Genomic DNA, 13576 nt, shown 5'->3' with positions numbered 1-13576 from the left:
CAGTGGAAATCAGAACTAATTTATTTAAGAAAAAAAAAACCCAAAACTTGTCAAAAGGAGGGGGAGGCATTCGATTACAAGCTCTGGAAGCTCTTGTCAGGACAACACCAAGGAATCAGCTTTAAACAACAGAGAGAGAGGGGCAGCAGAGGCCGTGCCCACCCCGACCCCCAGCCCTGCCCGAGCACTCCCTACACAGGGACGTTCCAGCCCCTTCTCCCTCCACCACCATGAAAGTGCAGCAGGGAGAGGGGGGACAGGGGTGGAACCGACCCCAGACCCCCTCCAGCTCTTGGCCTTCCCCTGCAGCCCCAAAACATGAAGCCCCAGCGCTCACAATCCAAGTCTCTTGTCCCCAGGGAGCAACGTGATGGCCCTGGGGACAGCAAGGTAAGGGTTATCACCACTACGGTTCCCAGTGCCCTCACGTACAGCCCCAGAGGCACATCCTGGGGCAAAACCCTCCCCAAGAGCCACCTGATACAAAGGGTTGGGATGGGACCGAGATCCAGTGGGTGCCAGGAGCGTGTCCATACTGAGCCCTTGTGGGCAGGCAAGGGGAGAGGAGGCAGGAGGGGTGCTGCTGATCCCACCACCCCAGAGAGATGTGAATCCCTCCTGGGACTGTGGAGAGGCTGCCTCCCTTCCTCCTCCACGCTGGGCATGAGGAGAACCCAGCAGGACGCAGAGGGATCCTCCCAGGGCTGGGAGCCTGCAGAGAGCCCCGGGAGCCCAGCCCAGCCCCTGCTCTCAGCCAGAGCCCCTCGTGCCCTCCTCTCAATATATTATTATTATTATTATTACTCTGTGCATCCGGGAAGGCCGAGCCCTCGTGTCTCAGCCTGCAGCTCCAGCCTCAGCCCTGCCTGTGCCCCGCGGTGTCGGGGGCGACACGAGGGCAGCGATTTGACAGGAAAGACTGCAGCACCCCCCTCCCTCCCCAAAGCCTGGCCCCAGCCCTCGCCCAGCCCTGCCAGGACAGTCCACACGGGTCACTCCTCGCCCTCCTCCTCGTGGTGGTGGTGGCTGGAGGCCGGCGGCTCCTCCAGCTCCTGCTGGTGGTGGGGGTAGTGGTGGGGCGCGGGCCCCTCATGGGGCATGTTCTCCTCGGCGTTCAGGTACACGTTGAACAGGGCTCCCTCGTGGCTCGGTTCCTTCCCACAGGCCTGGCAGCTGCAGTGCAGGATCTTCTCCACCAGCTTGTCCACCCTGGGGATCTCCTCGTTGCCTGGGCAGTCCAGTGTCACCTGGGCAGTGGGACAAGAACACAGCAGGTCAGTGCTCAGGCTCCCGTGGTGGGAGGGGTGACCTGCTCCAGACCTTGCAGATTTGGGGTGGTTTAGGCCAGATGTGATGGGTTTCTATCCACAGAAGCAAACCCCAGTTCAGTCTGCAAAGTGGGAGTTCTCTGGGAATGTCTTGTTCCAGATACTCAGGGAAAATGACAGGAGCATCAAGGCTGGAAGAGACCTTCAAGCTCATCAAGTCAAACCATCAACCCAGCACCACCACTGTCACCTCTAAACCATGGAATCACTAAATCATTAAGATTGTAAAGGACCTCCAAAACCAACCTATGACCCGTCCCCCCCTTGTCATCCAGCCCAGAGCACTTGCTCTGTCCAGTCATTCCTTGGGCACCTCCAAGGGACAGGGACTCCACCACCTCCTTGGGGAACTTTTTCCAAAGCCTGACAACCCTTTCAGTGAATTTTTTTTTTTCTTATATCTAATCTGAACCTCCCTTGGTGCAATCTGAGGCCATTTCCTCTCCTCCTTTCACCTGAGACATGGCAGGAGACACCAACCCCCAGCTCACTCCCACCCTTCAGCACTGACTCCAGCAGGACTCAGCTCCCAGGCACTGCTGGCACTGGAATACTGGTGAGACAGCAAAGGCCACCGACAAGAGGTGATGCCAAGCAGCCTGGGTAGTTTGGGCTAAACCCTCTCAACAAATGTGAGCTGAAAGGGAGGCAGAGAGCAAAGCCAGTTCCCTGGGCTCTGGGCTTCTCTTGGACCGAGGTTTATGGCTCTGCCAGGATCAGAGGTGACACGGAACTGTGAGGTCTAAGGATGAACTTCTGGACATCAAACACAGCCAGATCTCCCAGGGGGGCGCAGGTGGACAAAGGGAGCAGGAATGTGGATAAGCATAGGGATAAATAATACAGGGAACGACAGGGATGGTTCTGCAAATAGAGGGATATCAGATCATTCAGCAGAGCTTCCAGCAGCTCCTTCCTCTACCCAGGTACCTCAGGACACAGTACAGTTACCTGAGAGATGCCCTGGAAGGAAACTATGAGCGGGAAAAGCCCAGAGAAGGAGAAGGGCTGGCCCTGAGGTGGTGTCACAGCAGAGCTGGGGCCCCACGGAGCAGAGCAGGATACTCACAATTTCCCACATGGACTGGGCTGGCATGCAGGAGTCGCAGTGAACCAGGGACTCTGTGGACTGGGGGAAGGTGTTGGGGACGCTGTAGCTGAAGCACTGTCCCAGACAGGCCCTGCAAAGACAGCAGGAGGGTGGGGCTCAGGGGAGGTGCTGCTCTTCCCAGCAAGGGCAGAGATTTGACCTTCCCCTGAGACAGAGGCAGGACACCGTGCCTGGCTTCCTGTGCAAGTGACAGTCCCCAGAGGCACTCCAGAGCCACCAGCTGCTTCTAGCCCTGGCCTGAGGGCAGATCTGTACCTGTTCTGGATGGATTTGGACTCGCAGCCGCTGTGCCCCACGATCTGGGTGATGTTCTTGGCCTCACACCAGGCACTCTTGTCCGGGAAGAGGGCGAGCTTGTTTATGGGTGGTGGAGCAGCCAGGAGCAGCACTGGGAACAGGGCCCCCACCACGAACCATAACATCATGGCCAGCTCTGCCAAAATCCTACACCTGCACACAAAGAGCAAAATGTTAGCAGCAAAGAAAACTGGCAAAGCAGCCCATTTCTCCTACCCCCAGGAAGCTCTTGGTTGTTACAAGCACAGGTCCAGCCCCACTGGACCTAGTGTGTCCTGTTTGGTCTTGCAGCATGCAAACTGGATTTCTTTCTGCACAGTATTAATGCTATTTCCTAATGCTATGTCCTCAGCATTGTAAGTTTCATTGTAAAAGTCTGTTGTAATTAGATCACACCGCTGTATGTATAACCAATTTCTCACTTCTGCTAATCAATCTATTCACTTTCTTTTGCTTCCCTTCCTTAATGATGCCAAGGGCCCTGCTCTTTTGTCAGCCTGCCTGGGGGTTTAAGCAGAAGGCTTAATTAATGTCTTCAGCTGTGATCTGGAAAATGCACTTTTACAGACAATTTGAGTAGATCCCTACGATCCCCCTCCACAGCCACTGCTGGGGCCAGGACAGCTCCCAGAACTGTGCCCGGGGCGTGGGATGTGCTACACTGCCTCTTTCCTCTTCCAAACAAGCTCTGGGCCAGCCAGATACCTGCCTTGCCTCTCGCAAGCTCTGTGCCTGGAACAACAACAGGCTTTTCCTCATTTCCGACTCAAAGCAGGGCTGGGAGAAGTTTGCAAACCAAAAGTGTCACCGCCACGAGTCGAGCCAGGCTGGAGAAGTCCCACACCACAAAAATGTTTTTATTTGAAGAAGGAACAAGCTTTCCCGGTTCCTTTTCTATCCCCTGGGAAGCCAAGGGCAGCCTTGCCAGGACCCCTCTCCTCTGGGAGCACGCAGCAGGTGTCGCTGCAAGGCAGCAGCACGGGGAAACCTCAGCCCAGAGGCTGGAAACCCGCAGGAAAGAACAGTACAACGTTTATTTGTACAGAGACACTCGAATTCTGCGGAGGGTTATTCCGAGGACGGGACAAGGGGGGGGCCTTGTCACAAGGACAGACCTCGCTCGCAAACGTGGTGGGCTTGGAGGTCACTGCCCACCCCAGAGAAATCCCCCCGAGGTTTCCTTGCTCTGCTCTCCAACCGAGGTGCCTGAATTAACACCCTCAAATCGCTGGGGAAAGGCAGATGGAAAAGCAACACAGAAACAGGGAAATTTTTTCCTGTGAAGGGTTTGGATGGAGTCATGGTGAAAGGCATTTATACTTCCTAAAATATTTGTTAGAACCATGTTATTTGTTATTTCCTTCTATTTATTTATCCAGATGACGATCCACAGCCCACACTGGAAAGACTGCTGTTGATTCCCATGGCTCCTGGGCCCAGCCCTCTAACACTTGCTGGGAAGGAGAGGGAAAATGCCCTGTTCCTCTGGAGTCCTCATCCGCACCCCGCGGGCTGCAGGACCATCAGATTTACCTAAATGATTGAGACGACCTCCTGAGCACTCAGGGATTTTAAGGTCGTTATGGGATTTTGCCCTGTTATCCCTCCACTGAGCTCAACCTCCTGGGTCTGAATCAAGAGACAGACCAGAAAGATTCTTCCCTGTCTTCCATCCTATGGCACACAGAAAAGAGAATCCTCACTCACGGGATCTCTGCAGGAATCTTGTGGGGTCTCTGCTAAATTTCCTCATTTTCTGGTGACACAAGAACCACGCTAATATAATGCAGCAGCACCTGCAAATCCCTGGCTTCGTAATCCTCCCAGCACTTGTGGGATGTGGATCCCATGGCTCCACATTGGAATACCTGCACAAAGGAAACTTTGCAGGTGGTGGCTGGAGATAAGCAGAGGGTTTTAACTCCTGAGCTTGCACTACCACTAATGAGAGTTGTGGCGTTAAATACATCTGTCCCGAAGAGGACTCTTGTGCCTGAGGTTTTTTTTTCATTTCAGTGGGGGAATTCTGCAATTTCTGAAGGATGAACATGGCTAAGCTGCACACACAGACTCATACTTGGTTTGCTTTCCGAAACAAGCATCACTCATTCCTCAAATGCCAGCAGCTCTGTGCTGAGGAATCCTGCTCCCAAAGGCAAGTCCAAGATCAGAGCTGGGATGTGACCCAAAGAGCAATCACAACCCCCCGGGGAACAACCCAAATTCCTCTGGAGTCAGCACACAAGTTCACTTCCACATGCCCAATTACAGAGCAATTTCCTTCTTTCCTAAGAAAGGTGGGGTTTTTTCCAGGTTTCTGTGCATATCTATCCAGCTGCAAAGAGGCAAAATTCCTGTCTGTGCTGGCAAGTCCTGTTTCCTGGGGTCTGTGTCCCATGGAGGAGTTTCTGCTGCTCAGAGCAGACTCACTGCCAGAGGCACGAGGGATCCTCTCCCAGCATCTGGGCTCCCGTGAAGAAGATGAGTGAGGCTGTGCTCTGCTAAAGCACAGGGCCTGGCCTGGATTCAGGAAAGTACTTAAACATGTGCTGAAGCCTTCTCCTTTCCTGAGCAGGGTGTGTTTGTAAGCAGGGCCCCCACGGCCGCCATTCCCTGTGCAAGGGGTGGTGGGAGAGTGGGGGGTTGGGGAATTCCCAGCAGGGGAAGCAGGCAGCCCTTTGGAGCTGGAGCAATTCCAAGAGTCCCCCATTCCTCAGGGCACCCTGGCTCCCAGCACTGCTATCCCCCACTGACCTGCAGCCTCGAGCACACCACATCCCCAGCACATGGTGTTTTCCTTCTCCCAGGAATGTCCTGGAACCCGCAGGGCTACTTTTCTAGTAAGTAACGAGGTTTATGCCAGTGCCTAGGAAAACATCTGATGCAGCTGAGTTTGGGAGGGAGCCGGGGCTGGGAGCAGCGTGTCCATAGCTCAAACCAGTCATGCGAACAGAGCTGCCACCAACACCATTCATCTGACAGCAGCCACAGCCACCGAGACAAAAGCACCGTGTTCCTTCTCCCCCCCGGCTGGGAAGGGAAGGGAAAAAGGAAGATGAGGCACCCGAGCAGGTTTGCAAACTCCCGATTAAATAAAGGTATTGAGCACATTCCTCCGTGACAAGCTAAATTACACGTTGCAGCCCGAAAGGAACAAGTGTGTTCCCCAGCTGACCCGGCGGGAGCAGCCACTTCCCCGCACACAGGGGCTTCTTTCTCTTCCCCGAACCGAGGCACATTTTTTTCCCCGCTAGTCAAAGCTCTTCAAGCAGAAAGTTCAGCTCAGTTCCGACAGAGCCACCGGCCCGTGAGGGTCTCCCCCACCCCCCCGTTCCCTCTGCAGGGAGCCACATGGCAGCTTCCTCGCCATCCCTCCGGCAGCATTTGGGAAATAAATGACTCAGCCCTGAACCTGGCACATCCCAGCTCCCGGCACAAACAACTTCTCAGCGCAGGCACAGCTGCAGCCCCGTGCTCCGGAGCCCTTTCCCAGCCCGTGCCCGAGGAGCTGGGGGGCAGCTGGGCCAGGGTACCAGCCCAGCAGGGCAGGGGTTCCCCGACAGCGTGGAGATCTTCTGCTACCACCTCAGATGTTCTTGTCACCTAGAAGAGCTCCTTCCTCCCATCCCAGCAATCCCAGCACTCTCAGGAGTCCCCCCAGCAGGACAATACCAGCGCCTGGGAGCAGCTGGGAAAATCTCCATCGTTCCATGGGCCGGAGGACAATCACTGGAATTACCTCGGAGGCCACGTTCCCACCATCCAGCCCACAGCTGTTCCCAGACATTTGGAAACCAAACACTTCTGGAGGAAAATAAAACAGATCTAATCAGTTTTACCCTCTTTTTCCAGTGGGAAGTTTACACCATAACACAAGACAAGCTTGCAGGTGGACATGGGGAATGTTTCACGAGTTGTTGAATGTGTTTATAGGTATTTTTCTTATCCAGGATCTTGCAATTCTGCCAAATACAGAGAACCACAAACACAGGTAGGTTGTGCTCACGGCCACACACGAGGCACCGCAGGCTCTGAGAGACAAGAACGCCCAAAGCTTTCCAAACATCACTGGGCCGAGGCTCCCAGGCTGTGAACACAGCACAGAAACGGGGCTCGCTCCATGCTGTGCCTCAGGGATCCAGGCCCTTCTGTGACACGCGAGCTCTCAGCAGAGATGGACAAGGGGAAGGTTTTGGCTCCTGGTCTGGGTCAGAGCTGGGATCCCCTCCCCAGTCCTGCCCCCCTGGACACAGGGCTGTCCTTCCTTTCCAGCTCCCCACCCAGGCAGGCTCTGCCCTTGCTGGGACCAGATGCCAGAGTGACCCCAGGCTGGTGTGGGACAGGAGCCACAGCACACTGTGTGCCTCTCGTTATTTGTGCTGTTTGACAAGAGCTGCCACACGGAGCAGAGGAGGGTCCAAAGATGCTCTGTGCCTCAGTTTCCCTGGTTGCAAGAGCAGGGGCAGGGGAGCACCAGGTGAGCTGATGGGTGCAGGGAGCGTGGGAAGCACAGGGAGGTGTCTGGGGAGAAGGGGCTGCCCGGGCAGGAGGGAGGGCTGGCTGCCAGCAGCCCTCAGCCCACGTTCCTCGGTGGAAAGTGCAGGGGGAAGGCACGGGGCAGGTGGGAGCCAGGTGGGGACAGCATGGGGGGGAGTCACAGCAGGACACGGCGCTGCAGGGCAGGGGAGGGAGCTCTGCAAGGACTCGTGTGGGATCACTGCTGAGTGTGCAGGTGGCCAGGAGAGATCTCACTGCAGGAAACGCTAAAAGGAAAATTGTTATTGAGGCACCTAAAAGGATGCAAAGCCAGAGTAAAATGTCTGCTTGGTGGCAGCTGGAAAGAAACATCCCAGAAAGATCCAGGGCACGGCTCTCCTCAGGCACAGGATTAGGTCTGTAACTTCTGAACACTACTGGGGATTGGCTGTTAGGAAACTGAACTCAAATAATATTTGCTTACAGGGAACAAAACAAATTATAAGCCAGCATTATTAAGAGGGAAAGCTTAAATCTCAACTGCAAAAAATAGAAAAGTCACTGTGTATTGAAAAACATCTATCAAAACAACAGATGTTGTTTAATACCTGTTCTTATTAAATACTTCCCCCTTTTTTAAATTTGCATTTAGCTAAAGCTTTACAATTTTGGGGACCCTTACTGTAGTGACTGTAACAGCCCAAAATAATCTGATTGAGGTATGATATGGGCAGAGGAGAGGGAAGAGAACTCTGCACTGAGAATGTCTGGAGGTAATTCTTCAGGACAGCAGGACAGGAGTGCTTAACTGAGCACAGAAATCTCTCCCGAGCTCAGAGCTCCAGTCTTGCTTCGCTGAGCTGCAAAATCTGGGGAGAAATTACAAAAAAATAAACAGGGAACTACCACAGGAAGACATTTGATATTTAACAACCACAAGAATCCGTCCTAAGAACTTTTTGATAGCAGAGCAAAAGCTGTGTCGTTTCTCACTGTGGACCTGGCTGTGTCTGCTCCTTTCAGAAGCAGATGTTAGAGCTTCCCTTTCTGTAACATATTAATTTCCACTCAAGCATGGTTGGGCAAGTTGCAGAAATAAAGAAAAGCAGTGCAGCATTTTTAAAGCCTTCTGCCCTCCCCACATTGGCCAGAATGTGAAAAGATGCTGGTACATTGGGAGTTTTAATCTGGTTTCTTGTCCATGCACTGAATTCTTGGGAAACTAATTTTTTTTTTTTTTTGCAGCTGGAAAAAAAAAAAAAAATCCAAGATGCTTTACCTACAGAAGTCATTGGAAAGCTACCTCTGGACTTGGGCTTAGGATGGAGCTCTGAAGGAGCTCTGCTGGAAAAGGGACCCACTAATGGCCTGTAGAAGAGGCAAGAGTCATATAAACAGTTTCTGGTCATTTATTTCAATTGCTCAATTTCTTTAGCATTAAAAACAATCACGGCCAGGAAAATGCATCAGCCTAAAGCTCAGGAACACATCCTGGCCCCACACCTCCACTGCCCCTCTTCCTGGAGCACGTGGGGCTCTGCAGCCCCCAAGAGCAGCTGGAGGAGTGGGATGGGAGCAAGGATCAGCTGTGTGGGGAGCTGGAAAAGGAGCCTGGGACCAGATCAGCTTTGTGGGGAGCTGGAAAAGGAGCCTGGGACCAGATCAGCTTTGTGGGGAGCTGGAAAAGGAGCCTGGCTCCAACCTGCAGCGGCGGCGGCTCTGGGAGCAGCGGGCTGGGCAGCCCCAGCTCGCTGGGCAGAGGGTCCAGGCTCTGCCCAAGCCCTGCACGGGCCAGGGCCGGTCTGGAGCCGTGCCTGGAGCATTCCCAGCCGGGTCGGAGCCGGTGCCGCTGATCCGAGCACCAGGCGCTTCCCAGCACAGCTGGGAGCAGCGTTTCAGCCCCAGGCTCGTTCGCATGCCCGGACCTGAGCGGGGCCCGGCTGCTTCTCCCTGGAGCTGGTGTTCCCACACAGCCGTGCCCAGAGCCAGCCTGGGGCCGAGGGCATCCGGACGGGCGGGAGGGTGGTAGGTGTCCAACAGCTCCTTCGAAAGTCCCATGGATAACAGGGATTGTGCTGCTCTCTCCAATGCTATCCCTGACCCCTGCGAGTTTCCCACCCAGCGTGGGCAGGATCTCCTCCTCCCCCAGCACATCCCCCCATCGGAGCCCGAGCAGCACCCCTGGCCCCGGCACCTCCCCAGAGCCCCGGGCTCGGTCACTCGGGTCCCCGTGCGGCCGCAGGCACAGCCCGTCCCGTCCTTGCGGGAGCGCAGCGCGGAGCGGCAGGAAACCCCCGCAGCCGGGAGCCGCTGGCTTTTCCCCGGCCGGGATCTGCGGGCAGGCACCGGGCACTGCCCCGGGGAGAGCTTCTCCCAGCAGGGCCCGTTCTGCTTTCGCTCAGAGTGAGGTAAACTGGGACCGGCTCCTCCAAATGACTCCACTGGTGCAAATGAGATCAGAATCTGGCACCGCTCGTCTTACTCAAAACAAGCCTAACTGGAACCAGATAAAACCAGTTCCAGTGCAGAGTGGCCACCAGGATGATGATTTTTTTAATTCCTGCAGGCAGCGAGGGGAGCTGTCTCGGATGCCAACCACGCTGGCTTTCGCCTGGCTCGGTCATTCATTACCAAACTTGCATAAAAACCCAGCGCAGCGGGGTTGCGCCTGCAGGATCAGGTTCCCAGCTGCTGGAGCAAGAAGGGGAAAGAGCAAAGGAGAAAAGAGCTTGTGGATGGAGCTCTTTCAGGATCTTTCAGGAGCCTCCCTGCTGTCTCCCTCTCCCTTCATACCCGTTCAGGCCATCTCTTGGTCACAGCAGCAGAAATTCACTGACCTGATATGCCTTTGTCCTCTTTTACACCACAGGAGCCTCCTCAGTTTTGATGGCACAAACCCAACATCTGTGTTATTTACCCATGGCACTGGCCAAAGCAGAAAAACACATGAAATGCAAGGCCAGAGGGGTTTGGAGGTAATGTAAAAGCTCACGGCCCAGCTGGTGTTTTCAGTCGCTACCAAGGCTGTCCTCACACTTGACACTTAGAACGTTTCTCCTAAAACTGCAGGATTTGGCCCACAAGAAAATCCCACTGTGACCCCAACAGCACTCCCTTCCCCCCTCTGGACAGGTTGCCTGAGCTCTGTGTCAGAGAAGGAGGCTTAAACCACATCTAAGAGTGGCCCGAGCAAGGCTCCATCGTGACGCCATTTCCAAGGCTCAGCTCCGCAGGGCTGCGATCCTGGCTGGAACGGGGCAGCAGCCCAGCCCAGCTCCACAACTGCTGCCATGGGTGCTGGGCTGTTCCCTTCCCACCCTCGGTGCTAATTTATGTCCAGGAAAGCCCTGGCCCCCACGGCCCCACGGCCCTCCCTCCCTGAACAGCGCTGCACAAGAAACAAAGGTCTGGAGAACAGCAAGCACAGCCCTGCCAGGGCTAACAGAGGACAGACCACCCCTCGCTCTCGCTCCAGAACTCCCCCAGAAGGACAATTTTATCAGCTGTTCAGGTTTTTAAGAGTCTGATTTGAGCGGGTGTGAAGTTTCTTTGCCCTCAGCCGTGCTGGACCCCTGTTACTGTGCTCCTTGCTTTGTCACAGGGGATCTCCGAGCCCATGCGACCACAGAGGAGGGTGGTTTTTCCAGCAGACTTCAAAACAAAAAGAGCAGGAGCAAGGCCCAAGGACGGAGAAAGAACCTGGCTCTGCCTGCCCCGTGGTCGGATATGGGATCTGGCAGAAGAACTGCTAAAGCTTTAATGGGAACAGCACAGAGTTTGGGCAGGAATAACTGCCCAGAGTTTCCTCTGCTCCTTAGGCAGGTTTCCCATGGCTGCACCAGCTTAATCCGCCCTCGGCAATGCCAACGCACGCCACAAGCAAAGTCACTCCAACACGGGCAGCTCTTCAAGGCTCCTTGAAAAGCACTTTGGCTCGGGGCCCGATCCTGCACCTCCAGAGCACCCAAAATCCAGCTCCACTGTTTTCCTTGCTCCGGAAAGACGAGCGGGCACTCAGGAAGCCTTTGCTCGTTTGCCCTTTTTGTGAGACCGCAAACTCCCAGAGCTGGAATTCAGCGCTGGGAGGTCACGCCAAGAGCCCGGATTCTTCTCAGGGCTGTTTGCAAACACTTGGGATTTTTATACTGAAGGCAAATTCCATTTCCCATCCTGCGGTTTGCAAATTTGAGGCAAGCAGCCTTTTACGAGTTGGGAGACTGCCTTCAAAAGGCAGAAGTGCCCAGTGTGTGCAGCTGAATTTTAGCTGGTTGGACATTGCAAAGAAGGCACTGAGTTCTTTGGCTAAAAACACAAGGGAAAATCTGGGTCTCTCCATATCACTAGGATCCTTCCCACTTGTTTCAGCAGGGTGCAGATTTTTCCAAAAAAAACCCGCATGGAAAAGCTACCATGTCCTAAATCCACCAACAGTTCACACAGGCTGAATTTTCAATTTGATGGGGTTAATCCTATATGTAAAAGTTAGATTGTGGAGTGTCCTCGTAAGAGAAATGTTAGTAGGCAATAAGGGATTGTCCAGATCAACTTTAATGCAGCCCAAAAGAGAGCTAAAGCATGTTCTGTTCCGAAAACACCTACCAGAGAAAAAGAGAAATCTCCACTGATCTTAAAATGCAGAGGCTATTGTATGGAACGAATAAAAACTGCTGCAAATACTGAGACAAATTGAAATGCTCTGCTGGTGTTCAAAAAACAGGTAGGGATATATTGGATATAAGCTTTACAGTAAGTGCCTAAAGTATTTCCATGAAACAAGGATATAAATTAATCCCCGGGATGAACTTTTCAAGGAACAAAAGTTTACTGCCTTGCCATCGGGAAAACTTCTTTCTTTTATGATCGTTGAACTGCCCTGCGTCCGCTGGTGGTGTGGTTAATCGATACTGAGCGTTCCCGTTCTTCCCTCGGCACTTTTGTTTCAAACCCCGGCAGGGATGGGAAGGAGGGAAGGACTCTGTACCACAGATGTGCGACCGACACAGCGCGGCTCCCCGGCTTCCAGGCTTTTATTCTACTCGAGCTAAAGCGGCGGTGGAAATAGTTTAACGATTGCAGAGCAGATCCCCCCAAGTCCGCCTCATCTGCAACCGATTTCTGCCCGTGGCAACATCCTCATCCTCCCGGCCATCCATCACCGGCGGGGGGGAGAAGAGAAGCGAGAGGGAAAGAGACGGAAAATCTGGTGCGGGGAAAAAGCAGCAGGTTCGGGGCGGGGGTGCGGGGCACACAAAGCCAAGGGCTACTCACCAGCCAGGAGACGGCGGGCGCATCCCATGGGGTCCGGGGCCCGGCGGTGCCCGGCGGCTGCCGCATCCCCGGCGCGGCGGGGCGGCCACGGAGGGAGGCGCGGGGCGGGCGGGAGCTGCCGCCTCCCTCCCCCCGGTGCCGGGCTCCGGGCGGTGCCGCCGGCCCCGCCGCTCGCGATTGCACAATCGGGCTGGGAAGGGAGAGGAGGGGAAAGGAGGGAGGGACGGCCGGCGGGAGGAGGGAGCGGCGGCAGCGGCAGCGCCCGCCCGCCCCGCCGGGCCACGGAGAGCCCCGCGGGGAGGAGAGCCGGAACCCCAACAACGCGGGCACGGAGCTCACCCACCGACCTGGGCCTTGGAACCCCCGGCATGTGCTCGAGCTAACGGGGAGAGCCCGCTGGAAACGCCGGGGCACAAAACGAGGGGGCTCTCTCGGCCAGGAGAGCCTAAGGGAATGTCCCAGCACTTGCTCTGCGGTGGCATAAACAATCTGGACTGGGCTCACTGAACGCCAACAACTCTTATTTAAACATAATTCGTGATAGAGAGTCCGTGGGGCAGAGTCCTGGCTGCAGAAAAGACTTTGGGAAAGTTCTTCAGCACTAGAGAGCATGGTTTTCTGTTTTGCTTTTCCTTTCTTTTCCTTTCCTCTTTCTCCTCTTTTTCTTTTTTCTTTCCCTCTTTCCCTTTCCCATTAAAAACAGCCAAACCCCACCTCAGCGAAGCCCCATTCACAACTATCTTTCAGGTAGGATAATTGCTGGAGACCGAAGGGCTCTGTTTCTGTTAAGGCACAATTAATCTGAAGAGGCCCCACATTAAACACTACCCAAATCAAAAGATACCTGCCAGGCTTGGCTGGGTTTTGCTGGCTGCTGTTGGTGCGAGGATTTGCATAGAGATCAGAGAAGCAGGAAGGGGAGATGGCAAGGAGCAGCAGCTGTGCTGGGAGAAGTGCTGGCAGTGCCCTGGCAGCAGCTGTGGGGAGAGGCTTTGGGGCTGGGTGTTTGCTGGAGAGGCTGCAGGCTGCAGTGAAGGAATGGTTTCCTGCTGCCCGGTTCCTTCCAGCTCCAGGATAACAGGATTTGTTATTCTGC

At 54.7% G+C, this 13576-nt stretch overlaps 1 protein-coding gene across 1 annotated transcript; it reads right to left on the bottom strand.

The window, feature by feature from the left end:
• On the bottom strand, positions 1-12654 carry LOC121351386 (neuroblastoma suppressor of tumorigenicity 1). Its single transcript, XM_041463497.1, has 4 exons — positions 12481-12654; positions 2695-2889; positions 2398-2509; positions 1-1247 (listed from the first exon to the last, which is right to left on the bottom strand). Exons 1-4 carry the CDS (start codon positions 12501-12503, stop codon positions 993-995), a joined length of 585 nt encoding a protein of 194 aa, XP_041319431.1. The 5' UTR covers positions 12504-12654; the 3' UTR covers positions 1-992.
• Positions 12655-13576: the final 922 nt, after the last annotated feature.

This window comes from Pyrgilauda ruficollis, unplaced genomic scaffold (assembly GCF_017590135.1).
Source record: "Pyrgilauda ruficollis isolate IOZ18807 unplaced genomic scaffold, ASM1759013v1 scaffold165, whole genome shotgun sequence".
Classification (NCBI taxonomy): Eukaryota; Metazoa; Chordata; class Aves; order Passeriformes; family Passeridae; genus Pyrgilauda; species Pyrgilauda ruficollis.
Note: the sequence above shows the minus strand (reverse complement) of the source record. Positions and strands in the feature narration are given on the sequence as shown.